The sequence below is a fragment of the Panicum virgatum genome, chromosome 5N, assembly GCF_016808335.1.
Source record: "Panicum virgatum strain AP13 chromosome 5N, P.virgatum_v5, whole genome shotgun sequence".
Taxonomy (NCBI): domain Eukaryota; kingdom Viridiplantae; phylum Streptophyta; class Magnoliopsida; order Poales; family Poaceae; genus Panicum; species Panicum virgatum.
The window spans coordinates 31,178,625-31,197,322 of record NC_053149.1 but is presented as its reverse complement, the minus strand read 5'-3'; the positions used below and the strand labels follow the sequence as shown (position 1 = coordinate 31,197,322).

At 40.4% G+C, this 18,698-nt stretch overlaps 2 protein-coding genes across 7 annotated transcripts; both read right to left on the bottom strand.

The window, feature by feature from the left end:
- Positions 1–664: 664 nt before the first annotated feature.
- On the bottom strand, positions 665–3,009 carry LOC120674735. The gene is made up of 4 exons (XM_039955869.1): positions 2,910–3,009; positions 1,866–2,819; positions 1,445–1,781; positions 665–836 (listed from the first exon to the last, which is right to left on the bottom strand). The coding sequence occupies exons 1-4, from the start codon at positions 3,007–3,009 to the stop codon at positions 665–667; spliced, it is 1,563 nt and encodes a 520-aa protein (XP_039811803.1).
- Positions 3,010–8,656: 5,647 nt separating this feature from the next.
- Positions 8,657–14,498, bottom strand: LOC120674401 (protein LNK2-like). 6 transcript variants are annotated; one of them, XM_039955586.1, is made up of 11 exons: positions 14,142–14,442; positions 12,185–12,248; positions 11,879–12,091; positions 11,607–11,724; positions 11,374–11,479; positions 11,189–11,284; positions 11,013–11,108; positions 9,775–10,485; positions 9,492–9,649; positions 9,096–9,232; positions 8,657–9,003 (listed from the first exon to the last, which is right to left on the bottom strand). In XM_039955586.1, exons 1-11 carry the CDS (start codon positions 14,169–14,171, stop codon positions 8,957–8,959), a joined length of 1,776 nt encoding a protein of 591 aa, XP_039811520.1. In that variant the 5' UTR covers positions 14,172–14,442; the 3' UTR covers positions 8,657–8,956. The 6 variants fall into 6 exon arrangements, with proteins under 6 accessions (XP_039811520.1, XP_039811522.1, XP_039811518.1 ...); XM_039955588.1 differs by having other exon boundaries at positions 11,013–11,024; XM_039955584.1 differs by having other exon boundaries at positions 11,879–12,248; positions 14,142–14,444.
- Between the last annotated feature and the right edge of the window lie 4,200 nt (positions 14,499–18,698).

Below are 18,698 nucleotides of genomic sequence, written 5' to 3'. Positions count from 1 at the left end.
GCGGGGTCGCGCTGGCACCAGCTCGTGGCCCCAAGTGGCCGCACTGAGTTTTTTCTCAATTGCGCCATGTGTTGGTTTCGCCTGTTTTACTTTCTCGACGAGTACCGTGCGCGTGCCCTTGCGCGCCTATTGTCCTTGCATATCTTGATATTAAAGGGGAGATGGTTAATTTACATTTTGTATAGTATGTGAGCAGATGGTCAATTATTTGCGCGTGCGTTCATTTTATCATTGTTTCCATTTGGCTATATACAATTTTTACAAATAGTAAAAAAGGTAAGCATGTTAACTTCTTTTTTAATAAAAACTTGCCCATGTGCTATATGAGGCAGCACCAGTGACGTGGTTTAAGAGAACAGAGATAGTAGCATTCACCTTCAGTCGGATGAGCTGAGACTTGGCTACGATTTTCATGTTTTCTCCATTGCCAGAATTTTCCACTAGATTGTTAAGTAAAATACTAGGAGAAATCACAGTAGAGGATTCCACGAGCCTTCTCGTGCGTCCTATTTGCCTCGAAGTACGTCGTCAGCATTGATCGTTCAACCCCTGGACGGTTGACAACGTCTTTAATCTTGCGTTGATAGAATGAGACCATGTGCATGTCAGGTAGATGAAGCTGCAACTACTTTATGGGCAGATTGACCTTACTCAACTCAAAGCCTTATATCCTCCACGGCGCATCTGGAGGAGTAACCCACCTGGCGTCCCTGTACTGCTTGATCTCGTTGATGTAACCATTCTCATCCTCCTTGGCAGATTCTCTCACGGACACGGACGCTCGGTCATGCCCCTTGTATATATATTTGAATAAAAATTTCACGGACTTAATGCTCCTGCATGCCTCAACATTGATGTGACAGTTAAACAACCGCAACAGATAAGGGTTGTAAGGGACGACCCATTGATTGTCCAGCTCGTGACCCCAGATTTTTTCCTTGCACCCATCATCACGTCGCCTATAAACGGGATAAGAATCTTTGCCTTGTGAGGTGGCCTCACAGAAAGGGCGCTGGTAATGGTTCTTGCATGAACCACGACCCTTCGTGCATGGGCAATTCATATATAGCAAACCGCATGCATCATATGCTTGGTGGCCATCTTGTACAACTCAGGGTACTTCTTCTTATTCGGTAGCTCGGCTGATATAAGTAGGTCATACTGTTCGGGGCACGTGAGTTTGAATTTGTCGCGCATTATAAGCATCCAATGGGCATGCGGCAATCCCCTCTTCTGGAACTCAACGACATATACGTAGGTCAGTACCTCTCCAAGGATGTGATCTTCGAGCAAACTTCTTTTCAACTCCTCAAGTTTTGCCCTGAAGACCCGGGTAACGAGATTCGGACGATCCTGTGATGTCTGGCCTGGGTAAAGTTCCCTCCTAATCTCATCCCAATTAGGATTGCAGGTCATTGTGAGAAATATATCAGGTCTACCATACTTTCGCACCAATGCCATAGCATCCATGTACCGCCGCCTCATGTCCCGAGGCCCTACGATGAATGACGTACCCATCAAAGTACACTTGCCAATTGCATATGCTCGTCCCTCGTCGGCATGAAGACTGTCAATAAGACCTTGGTATATATCAGCCCTTATTTGATTCTGATTATTACGGAAGTAGTCTAAACGAGAGCTCTCGATCTTGACATAAGTGTCCACAACAAACTGCTGGAAAAGACGCTTGCCATGCAATATTGGGTTAAATATTCCTGGCCGCATCTGAAATTGGTAGCAGTAGTAATCACGCACAGACATGCATAGATTTATAGCAGACTCTGTACAAATAAGAAAAATATATTAGTGACTATGATTGCGCATCCTACAAGGTACACTGCATGAGTTATGTCAAAACAAATTACCTAGATCATCATTACCATTGCCCTGCCAACGTTGCTTGCGTATCTCGTGAGCGGCATTCACTTCTTCCATAGTAACACCTGCCTTTGGAATCATGTTGTGCCACCCAAGTTCACCTCTTGGAAAAAATACAGAGTACGAGAGTGCATCGTAGCACCCATGATATGACCGGATGCCATGTATAGACCTATCCTTCCCATGCAGGACAACACTATTCTCGAATTGACCTCGACGCTCGCTCCCTTCTATCCATATAGTGGTCACTTCAGATGTGAGCGGTATGTTATATGTTCTCTGATCTAACCGCTGATCAAGGTTCAATTCCACATGATAGCTGTCAAGATTCTCATTCTGCCCCATACTCCTGATATGTTCAGAGTACAGGTTACCACGCATGATGTCGACCAACTTTCGAATCACCTCCTTGTCCATCTCTATGCACTTCTGCCGGCACTTGTGGCACCAATTTTCAAGGCTGGGGTCGTCATTGTAGAAGTAAAGTTCCAGGTGTCTAGGTTCCGTACCATCTCTACCAAACGATCTAAGGTTATGGTAAATTTGGCCATACGCATGAAACGTGTATACCCCAGCGGTCCTCATATTGGTGGTGATACGATCAAGCTGACAATACAGTGAAGTGAATGAGAAATGCCCATTGAAACATCTGATGTTCACACGAAAGTGCCTAGCATCAGCATCTGAACTTGACCACAGCCTCATGAGCTCGGGTGGTGTATCAGGTGTGGATAGCTTAATCCCGCCGCGGTAGCAGAATCCGCGAGGCTCAGACTCAAACTTCTTCGCGTTGCAATGTGGACAGTTCTCAACAGGCTCCAGCATGTGGGTATCCTCGGGCATATTTGCATACACTGCGTCATATGGATCTAATACATCTGGGATAGAACCAGAGTTACCATCTGCATCGTTGAGTACGACTTCCTCTTCGGTGTCATCATCTAAATTGGAGTATTTAGATAGTAACGTGTTAGACATATTTAGTGATGGTATTAAAGCATCTTGGAATTTATCTTCATGCATACAATTACCTTGGCCTGCGAAGAGGTATCCTTCAAACTCTTTATCGTCTTCCTCAATATCACGTCCTCGACTGTGAGGTAGGCATGTTAATGAAATGGATGGTGGCATGTGCGAAAAAATAATAATTTTAGTCTAAGAAAAAACCAAAATTACCATCATCTGTAACATTTGTATAGGCTGGATCCCCCGTATGCTTTGGTTGGCTTTGATCAAGACTGTCTTTGAAGCATATAACACGATGTCCGGTTATGGCATGATTTAAATTACAAGATAGATGTAACAGCATAAAAATGTAGTAACTGTAACTACCATTCATAGCACCAGCCGTTTGAGTAGGGAGTTGTGATAAACTGACTTCTTCCTCATTATCTTCATAAATGCCTTGATCCTCATGTACTATCCGACAAGCTTTTCTTGCCATGTTTGACGCAAACTCTCGATTCCGATGCGTCAGTAATGAATATCTTTCTCCGTGTGTAACATGATGCCTATGGTTTAAATGGCTAGCAAGCATTTCTGGAGCCTCAAGATCTGGTGGTTGGGGTATACTCACATCGGTGGCACTTACTTTTGCACCATCCTTAGCTGGATCCAAAATTTCAGGGACATAATGTGGATTCTCCATGGTGATGGAGTGAGAGTGCCGTCTATTCTTTTTTCAACTCATTTGGTCTTCTTTTGCATGCTCTTTTCCCTTCCAGCCGTGCTGGTGTCGAACCATGCATTTTCTGGCTTTTTTTTATAGAAATACTTTAAGGGAAACCCCTAAAGCTTAATTAGGTGCGACACCTAGGGTTTGAACCCTGGGCGGGAACACCCCGACCAGTGGCCTTTGCCACTGCACCGTGAGCCCCTTCGCACATTTTCTGGCGTTCATTCCTAGCTTTCTTCTGATCTAGGGTTAGTTTTTATAGCACTCCCTTTGGTATGTGCTCTTTAACTTTCTTGTCATAATATTGGATACAAAATCATGGATGTTTATGGTCTTGTCAGAGACTTCAGGGGCACCCTTGTCACATAACTCTAGACCCTTGTCATGTAACTCTGATGATTGGAACGATCGTTCATGATTATCAACATTAATGAGCTGATAGGAATTGTTGATAGGGCGCCCATCATTAATTTTATCAAGACCAACATTTTCATCGTTCAATGCACCAGCCTCCTCTACAAATAGTTTGTACAAATATAAGAATATAAAGTAGCAAAACTTGAATTCAATTCTAGTTGCTCAAATGGAATGCGAGGAACTCTGGGCATTGTACTCCTTTCATCTTGTAGAGATATTATGACAACCATACATACTCCGATACCAGAGTAGAAATATATGAGAAAATGTTACAAAGGAAGTAGAAGTATTTAAAAGTCCAACTAATTTGTAAGATCCCTATGATCTTAACCCATCCAAATTACAAGTAATGTATTTGTAACACCACAAATATGTAACACATCTGTCACCTTTATTTTTTTGACGCACTTCACGCTGCCTTAGACATATTGCATTCTTCTCTTCTTGAGACATTGTTGCATACCTTGCTCTACCCCTTTCCCGCTTACGGTGCTTAGCATTATTGAGTGTGAATTGGATGCACTGTTAGCTCCTGCGGTGTAAATAGCAGAACATATATAGTCAGTGCATCTATTTTTCTAATTCAAGTAATCCCTCCCATCATGTTTGTTCATTAGTTACCTCCATTAGTGTAGTTTGTCAAGTCACCAAATGGAGCACGAGAATAGTTTGTTTCCATGGAATTCTAACATTCTAAAACCACACACCAAGTATAGTAAATATGAATGGACAACACATGACACATAGAAAATAGGAGTATTAATATATGCAACTAATTGATGGAATGTTGACCCATGCATGTTACAGGGTAATATATATGTAGAGCAACAAATATGGAATTCACCAACACCTTTCTTTTTTTTATGCGCTTCACGTTGCCTCAGGTTTCTTGCATTCTTCTATTCTTGAGACATTGAAGCATACCTTGCTCTTTCCCTTTCCCGCTTACGTTGCTTTTTATCATTGTTTGCTGACTGAATTGAGCGTGCTCCCAGCCTCTACTGTACAAGTAGCATAACATATATAGTTAGTGCATCTATTTTTGTAATGCAAGTAATCCCTACTATCATGTTTATTCATTAGTTACCTGCATTAGAGAGGTTCGTCAAATCGCCAAATGAAGCACGAGAACAGTTTGTTTCCATAGATTCCTTTAACAGTCCTTGTCAAGAGCTGCAAATGTCATACACCAGTCATATTCATAGAAAATTAATAGATTGTGGCACAATCAATTCAAAGTGTCCGTTAATATCAAATGCAAGGAATCATAAAGGAACTTAGATATGAATTTAAGTATATCAGCATAAGCAACATGCAAATGGAGAATAAAATAAACTGCGTAACATCGACAATGTATACTCAGGAAAACTTAGTTGTATAAGGTTTTTTGTCCAGTATTGGATAGTGATGTCAGCTCCAAAGCTCCAATGCTATGAGGACTAAATAATTATTACAGATTTGAACATAATACTGAGAGATGCATTACAGAGCTAGAGAAGTCACTTGATGTACTACAAAGTAGATAATTGCAAACCCACATCTTTCTAATTGAGTGTGGTACATTTCTACCTATTAAGAAAATGCAGCCTTGTATTCTTAGTTGGGTTAATATATGAAATTGGCTAGCTGTTCCAAGGTACCAGCTTGATCATCTATCAGAAACACATGACTATATAGAAACGTTTTCATGAATTCCAAAATAATCAGAACCATGTATTGCACAGTTAGAAAAGCGCAACCCCAATATGCCATCCAACTTAGAACCTAACAGAGGTTTCAGAAGGAACATGCTCAACAATGACAGGGTACGTGCATGTTTGCAAAATAAGAATGATTACCCCTTTGCTTATAAATAGAACTGGTTCCTTGTCATGAAAATGAATAGAACAAGAAAAAATATTTGACGGATTTCAACATATGATCAAGGAGACGGAAAATGAAATAAACAGATTACCTTTCTGTCTCCTTATATTGTCAGAATTGAAGTTGCCCTCTCTTTCAAAAGAAAAGTAGCTGACCCTGCATACATTTGCACACAACTTGCTAAGAAAATTTTGAAAGCACAAAAATCAAACATCACAAGTCTGTCACTAACCATCATGTGACATAAGATTAGAGGAAAATTAAACATATTAGATAGTGTCTGGGCACTATATCATGTGATAAGATTACAAGAAAAATTAGATGTCATTAGTAATTGGAATAATCCCAGTCCCTTGTGTTCAGCTATTTGTTTGAGTCATGTCATTGTTTCTTCAGTTCGTTCAGACTTTTGTTTCTTTTCAGTTCAACCAGGTTGGTCTGCTAGTCTGCTAGCTCAGTTAGGTTCAGTTAGCCAGCCGAGTCAGTCAAGGTTATTAGGATGTCCTAATCTTTAGGGTAGAATCAATTGCTCTCCACTGGACGTGTCCAGGTTGTTTTGGCCAGTATGGCCAGTAGTTTCAGCCATCGCAAAAAGAAAGGCTTGATGCAATTATGATTCAGGTAAATATTTCAAAAACAAAATTAGATGTTATCAGTGAATGAAATAATTCCTGTCCCTTGTGTTCAGCTATTTGTTTGAGTCGTGTCTTTGTTTCTTCAGTTCATTCAGAGTTTTGTTATTCGTGACTGCGTATTTGCAATACAGGCGTGGGGATCAGTTGGATCTTTGATTGAGTAATATTTCTTTTTTTGATTGACCTCCTCTCTTCTCTGGTCTGGAGGAGGTCAAATTGGAGTTGCAATTCTACTTTGTTTTTTTAAGTTATTTTACTCTGTTTTGACATAAGACATATGGAATCACGCTCTGTAGGATTTGATTCTACGACATCGGGTTTTGGAGACCCGCGTTCTTTTCAGTTCAGCCAGGTTGGTCTGCTAGTCTGGTAGCTCAGTCAGGTTCAGTTAGCCGGCCGAGTCAGTCAAGGTTGTTAGGATGTCCTAATCTTTAGGGTAGAATCAAATGCTCTCCACTGAACGTGTCCAGGTTGTTTTGGCCACTATGGCCAGTAGTTTCGGCCATTGATGCTATGTAAATCACTTCTACAAATAAGGAGGTGATGCAACCTGTAGAGGCTGCTTCAGCAGCACCAAACCATTGTCTATGCACGTCTAAAAACTGCGGATATCTTCCACATCTAAGAATTGTACGAAACATGATGGAATGCATCATGCATCTGATTCAGAAAAGCCTTGGATGAGTTTCTTTTTAAAATTATCAAGACATTAGAGAGCCATCATAGTAGAATTTAGATTAATTTATTTATTTTCTTGATAGCTTATGGTTTTCGTAGCATCATGTTGTTGCCTTTGTTTTCTGGCTATAAACTGAACGAACTCTCGCCTTGCAAACCTGAGCGACACAGTGGAACACGAATTGTGGGAAAAGTGCACAACCTCTACAGAGTGTAAAACTAATATATCAGTCGTGCTCACAGTCAAGAACAACTTGGACCCTCACATGATAATTAAACTTGAAGAGTAATTAAATTGTGGTTCTTTGGTATTCGTTGGATCCTTTATGCTTATGCTTAAGTAGGTTGGTATAAATTTATATCTAATAATTAGGTGCCTGCTAATAAAATTTGACCAATTAAAATGCTAACTGCAATAAACCTCAGCTTTTCCTTGATGGTCTTGCATCTTCCCCCACTTGCTGAGTATCAACCGTAAGAGTACTCACCCTTACCTAATTGTTGTTCGGAAGAGAACAATGAAGTGCAGTACTACAACAACTTTGAGGAGTTCTAGGCGTGTTCATCAGTCAATTACCTGTGTGAGTTGATGAAGCTTTATTGAAGATCTTGTATAGGTTATTAGTGGAACGTCAAGATCTTCGTGTCTATCTATCAGAGTGTGTAATAAAGTACTTATTCTCTTTTATTTACGTTGTTGAACACTATCTTTAATATATTCAGTTATGACGTCCTTCATATGTGTGTAAACTTGACTCTAGTACACATATGAGATACATCTGGCTTTTTGTCTAAACCGGGTGTGACACAAGATCCTTGGTTATTTAATTTGCGTAAGACTTGCAAAAACCTTGTTCTTATGTTTGCTGTGACCCTAAGTTGCAAGTTAGCCTGAGCTACCCCGCCGATCTTGATGCGGTTGAGTAGACCTTTTTGCCACAATGACGTCTCTGAGTTTATCACACTTTTGTTATCGTATCGAGCATCATATGCTAGCTCTCATCTTAATATTAATGATTCAGCAGTTTGCTTTAAGTCATGTACAAATTGGACGGTTCTTACATGTACCAAAATGATTGATAGCGAAAACCAAAATAAACTCTTGCATGTTGGTTGGACGGCTAACGCCACAACTATCCGGCACTAAATCATTCATCTTTTTTACACTACTCTAAAGACTTTTATGTGCCAACAACATTTACCCAAGGAAAAAGTTAGCTGGAAACATGGGACGGTCACCCTACAGAGAAAAAAAAAGGCAAATTGGAGAAGATGTTTAATCAAGCCAAAGGATGTCCAAAGCGGCAGAGCTAAGATCCCTATTGCGTCTAAGACTAGTCTCAGTGGGGAGTGTCATCACACAATTGCCAAGACTGTTAACTAGGTAACCGAGCCAGGGAGAATATCATCACCATGACACTCCTCCCACATCCTATGATACTCCCCTTCTCTCTCTTCTGACATATTAGCAAATTTAATGCTTATGACACTCACGACACTTCCATTAAGATTGGCCTAAGATAGATTTCTTACTGGATGCGAAAAAATATACTACAATGGTGAAACGGTGTTACATAGTACACAAAATAATGATAGACAGAGTCCCAGGTGATCAGCATATTGCTGTCACCACCACCACTGATTTAATATCAAGTTGACGTTGAACAGTTCATTGATCAGCATCTGCATGCTCATTAGAAGATGGTTTTTATATTCATAGGCTCACCAAACGCAAACAAGGAATCATGATATTAATTAAATTTGAGTAAATATTATATTGTGGCTGCTGCAACACCATTTCTTGTTCGTTTCATGGATCTTCTGATGGCACAGTAGGAGTTAAGGGTACCTTTGACTCTGCACATTATGAAATTTGCAAAAGGATTACATTTGTTCATTGTGGAAGCATATATGTAACCTACTATTTAAGCAACATAAGGGTAACTCACCAGGTTCAAGTGCCAAGCGAGTTGAGGGTATTTCTTCTTTTGTTGCTGTTGCAACCTTAGAGCAATGTCTATTAAACAGCAAATGAGCTACTATTCGGTCAATTGGATTTGTGGTTGTTTCTGCTTCCTTAGTAGATCTGAGATCATGCAAAAGATGGACCGAATCATTAAAAGCTTTCCATGATTAAAACAATGGACCACAAACTACTAGTACCTAACAAGTGTACAACTGTACATAAAACGTGTTGCTGCTCAGAAGTGGTAAAGATGGTAAATAAGACATGATTTGAGGTCATTTTAGGTGATTTTAAATTGCATAATATATGTTACCAAATAGCATTAAGAAACTAATACGAGAACATGTCAACAAACCCATGTTCCGGTGAAGTAATCTACCTTGTCGTCCTAGTAGATGTGTCATGTTCTAAAGCTTCATCTTCATCTTTAGTAGTCTTGTTAGTGCTACTCCTGTCACCGGCAATTTGTCTCTCCGTAGCACTATGGGCCAAGCGATGCAAACTATCTCGAATGCATAGTCGAGTTTTGGTATCCAACTGTGTGAGAAAGGTAAAAAAAAGTTGAAGTTAATTTCTTTTCTGGTTAACATCTTCAGCAAGTAAATAATGCTTTCAGTAGACATATGAAGCATCAATAAAATTGAAAGGGAAGAACAAATTGCCTTGCCAAGAGCATCTTGAAGTTGATAATATATTTTCTCCTCTATATAGGGATCATCTGAAATTGCAGAACTTTTGTGAACCTCATCATATCTAGTTGGCATCATCTCAGGCGAAAAGACCTTATTTGTGTTTTCATCTATGACAATTGAGCTCCCTAAAGAATCTGGATTTTTGTTCCTTGTGGAGTATGCTTGAGGTACAATTGTATCACTGCCAGAACCCTCGTGACCAAATTGTTGCTGTTGTTGCTGAATAGCTATCAGTGCTTGCATTTGCTGCCTGCGCCTAAGCTTTTCAATCTTTTCTTGTGGTGTCATCCTCAGTGGCCTTGATGGTATGTCTTGGCACTTTTCTTTGGAACTTGCATGTTTTGGAGAATCTGCTGAAGTTTGGTAGCTTGTGGCAGGTGATTTTATCTGATGTTCTTCAACTTGAACGTTTGACACTAATGGAATGGTAGGAAACGGATATGCTGAATACCCATATCCAGGAAAAATAAACTGATTAGAATGCTTTGCTGGCCCCATGTTCTTGCTATCCTGGAACAGTGCATATTGAGGAGTCTGGACAGGTTGCATAGGAGCTTGCAAATTGGCTAATGCATTCTGTACTTTGCTCTGGAAGAAGCCACTTGTATCGCTGGATATTTTAATTTTGCCCCTTCCCTCCTGTTTTCTGCGTGACCTCGCTGGTCTCTTCTGCATATCTCCCTACATTGAGTGGTTAATTTAATTCACATTGAATTAAAGAAAACTCACCCCCTAAAATCAGATGCAAAAAAGTATCAATTGAGTTAAGCAGATTAATCAGAGGCTTTAAAGATAGCTTCCACGAAGAGATACTAGGCGTATATTGAGCCGATTTTCCCTAACAAAAACCCTATTTTGTGCTTAATGTACTCAAAAGCACCAAAAACTTCTATTACGGAATTCAGAGCATTAATTGGAGCAACCTTAGGCTTACAAATATGACATATCACATTGTTACAACAAGATTGTCACAAAAAATCATAAGAAATGTCAAAATCAGTTTGTAAACAGACTACAGATTGACACAGCAATTGGAAACCAGCCATATCTTTATCATCCAATGCCCTAAGTGAAAAATGCCATTTTTACCCTGATATTAATCCAAATAAGAAACATCAGCATATTAGTTAGTACTTCAGTTTGATATAAAAGCTCTGAAGTGATTTCGTTCATAAAAAGTTTATCAGGGTACACCATATGGCTTCTACCTCCTGCAAGAACTGGTTTGGTTTGCCAGAATATTTGCAAGTCAGATGATTTTTGCTCTCAACTTGCTCTCCAGATTTAGCATTAGCATCTGCTACCTGCCAAAAGTGGATAACAAGAGTAGCCAAGAAATAATTGCTAAACATAGGAACATATGTATATGCATTTATTTGTGTACCTTGTTTTCTTGTTTGGTAATGCCACTGGAAATTTTATTAGTCAAAAGCGAAGAAGGCCCATGATCAGATGATGGTTGTTTATTCAATGGTACTTGCTAAACAAACAAGAGCAAATTGCAGTGAGAAGAATGCGGAACAGAAAAACATGAAATTTTCCAGCACACTAAAAACTACATTTACATACTGGAATTGGGATTGATTGCACAGGATTATCCATCAATTCCGAAGATGCAGAAAAAAAATCACTGGCATTGGCAACCATCTCATTACCAAATATGGAGTCACTATGGCTGCAAAAAAAAATCACCTGGTAAGATTACGAAGTTGATAGTACTATCCAGTCATGAACATGAATGAGTCAATGGCTGCAGAATTAACTCATGGGTTGAGTAAGAAGTAATGAGTTTTCAATCGTACCAAAATAGACGGTCAAAATCATCGAAGTCACCAATATTACCCCAGTCGCAATCAAGGAAGGTGCTACTCTTCCCTTCATGATCATTACCAAACATTTCAGGTTCACCATCCAGCTGCACTGTACACATATTAAGAAATGCGATGAATTTTTCTTCTTTTTCATAAATGCATGATTTTTTTCAGGCACCGATGTTACTATTTGACAAGAAGTTTCCAAATTAAAGCAGAAACATAATAAACATTGGCAATGCAGAATGCTGAAAGAAGTAAACCTGTAGCATTTCCTGTCACTTTCTGTAAACTGGGCTCAGCACTGAAATCCAGATATGTGGATGCTATGTTATCATCGCTATAGTTTCTATCAAGTGCAGGATTGAGAGAAGGTAGGTCAGCCCAGGATTCCATGTCAAGTCGTGTAGCTGAAAAATGTGCACTTGTCTGATTTGCATGCTGCTTTTCCATCCCTTGAAGTTCAGTTTGACCACCTGCAGAATGTTCAGTAATGCCCGCAATACTCACTGTGTCTTCATCATTGTTCTTTTGATCTCCAACACTAACTAACATACTATCTTCTGCACCTTTAGGGTAAGGCACAATATGGTCTTCACTCTCATTGAACTCAGCCCATATTGCATCCCCTACCTGCATTTCAAAGGGAATAAAATAATGAAAAAAATGGAAATACCCAGTGCTCAATGCTCCAACAATACAAGAGAAAACAAATTTAAATAATCTAAATCCATCTAATGGATGATTAACCAATGCACTAGTCATCCAATATCTCAATTTGCTAGATCACATTATCTAGATATATTATATTACAAAATCAAATTGAAAAATAGACATCCTAGAATGCATGCACTCAATTCTTGGTGAACATCAATTTGAATATTCAGACTAGCCAGAAAAAAAAAACTGAAGGGAGATTTTCCATGAAAAATACCTAGGTGGAATTGTAATTCCCTGGTTTCAATAGGAAAAGTCCACTTTACTACCAGAGCAATCCATTTAGCACGCTGAACTCCTCGGAAAAAAATTAGGCTCAATTTAATTTCCCAAAACTATTTCAGTTCGTGCAGAGCCCTAATGAGATTGTTCTTTTCTGTTTCTCCAGGTATAAGTTGAGTTTTAAGTTCAAAATTTTATGTGGAGACTATGAAACTATTTCGTATGTTAGAAAAATATATTAATGTTTCATATAAATTTTCATGCTGATCTGTGTCTCTAAAATCAATTTGCTAATAAACGTGCTTGACCTATGAAAATAACCACAAAAATTTCTTAATGTATTTCTTCCAACAAAGGGCATAGTGTTCTCTATATGCTCAAAAAAATTGAATTTAAAACTCAAGTTGTACGTGGAGAAACAAAAAAGGCAAATCTCATTATGGGGTAGATTGGACCAAATCAAATACTTTGTGGGAGCAAATCATGCCCAAATTTTGTTTAAGGGTGTAAGTGGACAAAGTGAATTGTTCAAGGTAGTAAAAATGTCATTTTTCTTTCTTAGTAAATATAAATTAGACGCAACCAAGATTCCAGACATCTGTTCACGTCAAAACAATAAATTGTGACAGCAAGGAGAAACATAAAAAATCCATAAAGGAGTGTCAGCAATTAACGATGATAATGGTGGATAGTTCATAGTCAAAAGTTTCATTCAAAATTCAGAACAATAATCAAAGCACAAAGCAACACCATATCAGATATTATCACTAAAGGTACAGTGTATTCAGTATTATATATCATATCTTTAAATTCACATGAGAATGACTGAATTACATTTCCTGAATAAACTGATCCTTTTCCATGGAAAGATGTAAAATAGCTGAGTAGCATTGCCAACCTATTAGTGTGCACCAAAATGTGTAGAGCAAAATAGCTAAATTTTCATTAGGATTTATTTCAGAACCAGCTTCCATTTCAGTTCAGCAGCAAGGTTCGTAAAACATTTATCAGCTCAGTTCACACATTTCTTTCAAACAAACTGTGGAGGCAATATTCAGAAACTAGACTCTAAGAGCCATGAAACTTATAAAGACTCCCTTAGCTTCTTTCGTCTAGAAGATACAAGTCCCAACATTTCAGCACTGCACCGCCCAACATTTCAGCACTGCACCGCGCCCTGAACAATCTTACAAGCTTCAGCGCACTAAAAGTAGAGGTAATCCAAACTGATTTGTCCTATTACCATGTAGTTAGCAGTTTAGCACAGAAAGTGAATGGGCAATAGATTGCAAGCAGAAGCATGGAGTTCGACTGCATCCCTGCAGCAGCACTACGCAGCCACAATTCCACCCTTCCGCTCGCAACTTCCTGCTCCTCCAACACCGTCAAACTTAGACCCCTAAGAGAAGTGGAAGAAAAGCAAAATTCCCTTCCGGAACAACCACATCCAGACTAAAACCTAGTGAATTAGAGCACGTGGGGGCACGAATTGACGGATGAATCACACAGCCGGAGCAGATCCAGCCGCGCGAGCAACCATAGCGCAAGATCCAAGATTTTGACTGAAGGGGAGACGGGGAGGGACACCTGCTGATGCTCGTCGTTCCAGTTGAACATCCTGCTCAGGTGGCGGCCGCTGTCACGGGAGCCGCCCCCGAACCCGAGCCCGAATTGCGTTTCCCCTCGAGTCCCGACGGTCGCATCTCCGGCCGTCGAAAAGTCACCCCGACTCGCCGGCACGGTGAAGTCTCGCGCCGTCCTCTCCTATCGTCCACCACCCGTGCTGAGTTGTTGTCTTCTTCCCACCTCCCGTTGCGGCGTTGCCTCTTCGGCGCCTCTCTCTCTCTCCACCCGCCGAGAGGAGTCCAGGGAAGGGAGAACGCGTGGGCGCCGCTGATTGGGCAGGCGGCTGCGGTGGGGAGTTGGAGAGCCACGTGTGCAGGGGCGCATCTCGGGCAGTGGCCGAGAGGGCTCGATCAAATATCACACGCTGATTGGTTGCGGGGTTCGGCTAACAATGGCCCTGTTTTATTTGGGCTACTCGTGCTAAAAAAAATTGAGTAAAAGGCACTTCCAGCCTCTGAACTTTCATTGTTGTGTCACCCTAAACTTCTAAAGTATATCATTATTACTCCTAAACTCCATTTGGGTCTCAAATTAGCCTCTAACGGGCCTTGCCTCATTAGGCTATTAACAGAAAACCCCCTGTCTCTTTACTTTATTTCAAACCAGCCTAAACCCTGATTCAGGGAATCGTAAGTTACCCATCCATCGATCGCCCCCGTCCCTTGTTCGTCTTCTCGTCTTCCTCGCGACGGTTCAACTGGCGGCGATACTGCGGTAGCCGGTGGCGATCATCGACGATCCGACCTGCCACGGAAAAAGAAGGTGTGCGCGACGCAGCTATCAATCGAGAAGGCGGGCTTGGAGGCGGGTGACCATGGCGGCGCGATTGCGGTGCCAAGGGGAACCCCCGCCAGTTTACTGTGAGCTTCTCCATCCTCTTCCTTGAATCTTTAACCGCGTTTAAGGATTAGGTGTAGTTTGGTTAGTGTCTTGTGTCCAGTAAATTTTGGTTAGGGTTTAGGTAACTGTATGCAGGTGATTTTGATCGACTCAATTTGTTCTCTGTAATGTAGGTGCAAGTGGGGATCGGTTCTCAGTTGAGGTTCATCATGGGGGATTTTTTGTTGGTGAAGGTAATATGAGAACCTATGTCAATGAAAAGGTCGACTTTTTTGATGATTTGGAGGCCGACACTTGGTCCCTGCTCTGGTTTGATGACTTTGTACAACAGCTCGGTTACCAAAAAGATGAAAAGATCAAGTTTTATTGGTTGTTACCAGGGAAAAGCTTAGTAGATGGCATAAGAATAATTTGGGAAGACAAAGACACCAATGCCATGGCTGCTTTTGTGGGCAAGATCAAGAATTATGTGGTGTACTTTGATCATGTTGACATTGTTCATGGGATTAGTTGGGATGACATTGTAGTTAATCCTGTGAATGAAGTCCCTAAAGTAATGAGCCCAAGAACAGTGGACAAGCTCCCGGCTTTCTACAATGAACTTCCTAAAGTAAGGAGCCCAACTAAAGGTGGCAAGAAGCAACCTGAAAAGCTCCCAGTGAAGAGTGCAAGAAGAGTGCAACAATTCAATATCAGAGAAGGAGAATCAAGTGGTCCTAAAGATAAAGACAACACTAGTGCTTTAGATGGTGATGATTTTTTTGATAGTGACTATGAAATTGAGGCAGAAGATGATGATGTTTTTGAGAATTTTGTTGATGCTCATGACGATAATCCAGTTGTGAGAGATAGTAGGAAAGCTAAAGGCAGCAGGTTGAAGGCTTTTGAGGTCAGTAGGCCAAATGTAGTAACTGATGAGGAGCAAGACACTGATGAGGAGGGCCTTGGGCTACTAGAATTTGATGGTGAGGGAGAAGGTGGCCATGTGTTCAAGTCATTTAGAGATGAGGACATGAGAAATCCTACATTTTCAGTTGGCCTTGTGTTTCCTTCGGTTCAGAAGCTGAGAGAAGCCATCAATGAATATAGTGTCAAGAATAGAGTTGAGATAAAGATGCCAAGAAATGAGAAAACTAGAGTCAGGGCTCATTGTGCTGAAGGATGTCCATGGAATTTGTATGCTTCAGAGGACAGCATGATGAAATCTTTTGTAGTGAAAATCTACTATGGACTTCATACTTGCCAGAAAAAGTGGAAAGTCACCAAGTGTACTGCCAAATGGATTGCTGCTAAATACTTGGATGCCTTTAGAGCCAATGACAAAATGAGCATTACCAGCCTAAATAGAACAATACAAAAAGATTGGAACTTAACTCCTTCTAGAAGTAAGGTGGCTAGAGCAAGAAGGCTCATTTTGAAGCAAATTCATGGAGATGAGGAGTAGCAGGTCAATTGTTTATGGGATTATGGTCAAGAGTTGAGGAGGAGCAACCCTGGATCATCCTTTTTCTAAATTTGGTTGACAGTAGATTCAGTACATGCTACATGAGCATTGATGCATGCAAAAGGGGATTTCTTTTAGCATGCAGGCCCATAATTTGTTTGGATGGCTGCTTCATCAAGACCAAATATGGGGGCCAACTCCTAATTGCAGTGGGCATTGATCCCAATGACTGCATTTTTTCTATAGCAATGGCAGTGGTGGAAGTAGAGTCACTTGTCACATGGAAATGGTTCTTGGAGACACTTAAATCTGACCAAAACATTGACAACACATTCCCCTGGACAATAATGACAGACAAGCAAAAAGTAAGTATCTTCATATCTCTATGTGTACTTAAAATTGTCTGTTGTTGTACACTTAAAATTTTCACTTGTATGTTTTTCAGGGGTTAATACCAGCTGTGAAGCAGGTTTTCCCAGATTCTAAACACAGGTTCTGTGTAAGGCACTTGTACTCAAATTTCAATGAAAAGTTCAAAGGTGAAGTGTTGAAGAACCAACTATGGACATGTGCAAGGTCTTCTTCAGAGTATTCATTCAAGAGGAATATGGAGATTATGAAGTCTTTGGATGCTAATGCTTATGAATGGCTAGCTAACATGCCACCCAACACCTGGGTAAGAACCTACTTCTCCACTTTTCCAAAATGTGACATCTTATTGAATAACAATTGTGAGGTGTTCAATAGTTACATATTAGAAGCTAGAGAGTTACCAATTTTGTTAATGTTTGAGAAGATCAAATGCCAGTTGATGACAAGGCATTACAGCAAGAGAAAGGAGCTGGAAAAAGATAATACAAGTGAATTTTGCCCAAAAATCAGGAAGAAATTGGCCAAAAATGCAGAGTTTGCTAATGTATGCTATGCACTTCCATCTGGTGCTAGTGTTTTTTAGGTGTTAGTCAAGGATTACCAACACATTGTAGACCTGGCAGCCAAAACATGTGACTGCAGGAGGTGGCAATTGACTGGTATTTCTTGTTGTCATGCAATCAACTGTCTAAGACATGAGAGGATAGCACCTGAATCTGTTCTACCTAACTGCTACTCATTGGTTGTTTATAACAGTGCATATGCCTATAGCATTTGGCCTTGCAATGATAAGACAAAATGGGAGAAAGTGGATGCACTAAAGGTCATGCCACCTGTTTATGAGAAAAGGGTTGGTAGACCTCCTAAGGCAAGGAAGAAGCAGTCTCATGAGGTACAAGGAAAAAAATGGTCCAAGGTTATCTAGGCATGGTGTGACAATGCATTGCAGCCATTGCTCAGAAGGTGGTCATAATAGTGCAGGATGCAAACTTAAGAAGCAGGGCTTCAGTGCAGTGGAAGCAAAAGGTTTAGTTGCCAGAACACAAGCCACACTTCAGAGGGAGGCACAAGAACAAGCATTGAGAGCAGCTAGTGATCAAGTACCTGCTGAGCAAGTCCTTGAAAATGAGATACCAGACCCACTTATCATGTCATCCACTCAGCCACCATCTGTCAACATGACACAAGATAGCACCATAGTGCTTTCTCAAATGCTTGGAGAGGTCAGATTTACTCCTCATCATTTTTATCTTATTCCTAGCATAAATCATTCATTGACTATTTTTTTCCTAAAACAGGATTATGTGGAGACCTCACTGTCACAACCTCAAGGGTCTCTACCAGATCCAACCTTCATCCTTTCTAACCAGCCAGTGAAAAGGCCAACTCCACTTAATACAAGCACAGTTGCAGGTCGGGCTGCATTAGCCAAGAAGAGGAAGGTATCCACAAGGGCAAAGACATCTTCCAAGAAGACAAAAGCATCTACCCCTAAATCTTCCAATATAGCATCACAAGTGGAAGGGGAAGGACTTCCTAATAATGTGTAGTTACTGAAGAGCTATAGTGCACCAGTATTGCTCACTATGTATGCAAATGCATCTTTTTTTCTGGTTAAGTACTATGTTAAGTACTTTTAATGCACTATGTATCAGATGTTAAGTACTATGTTAAGTATCTTTACTGCACTATGTTATGTACTGGTTAAGTTGACATTTATCTCTATGAAAAGTCCTTTTTAGCTGTCAATGCTCTGTGCTCACTTCATTTCTTATTTCGGTTGTGGTGAGTGGTGAAAAGAGAATGGAGTGGTGGCCTGCTGCTTCAGTTATCCTGACAGACTGAATGGCTCAGGGTTATGA

Excerpts from the sequence above, each read along its gene's own strand:
- LOC120674735 (XM_039955869.1), bottom strand. The coding sequence starts at position 3,009 with ATGCCACCATCCATTTCATTAACATGCCTACCTCACAGTCGAGGACGT. Across the intron at positions 2,820-2,909 it reads ATACCTCTTCGCAGGCCAAG|ATGATGACACCGAAGAGGAA; the intron begins GTAATTGTATGC and ends ACTCCAATTTAG. Across the intron at positions 837-1,444 it reads GCTATGGCATTGGTGCGAAA|GAGCATTAAGTCCGTGAAAT; the intron begins GTATGGTAGACC and ends TGAGGCATGCAG.
- LOC120674401 (XM_039955584.1), bottom strand. The coding sequence starts at position 14,171 with ATGTTCAACTGGAACGACGAGCATCAGCAG. Across the intron at positions 11,480-11,606 it reads GATTTTGACCGTCTATTTTG|CCATAGTGACTCCATATTTG; the intron begins GTACGATTGAAA and ends TTTTTTTTGCAG. Across the intron at positions 9,650-9,774 it reads TTCAAGATGCTCTTGGCAAG|TTGGATACCAAAACTCGACT; the intron begins GCAATTTGTTCT and ends TTTCTCACACAG.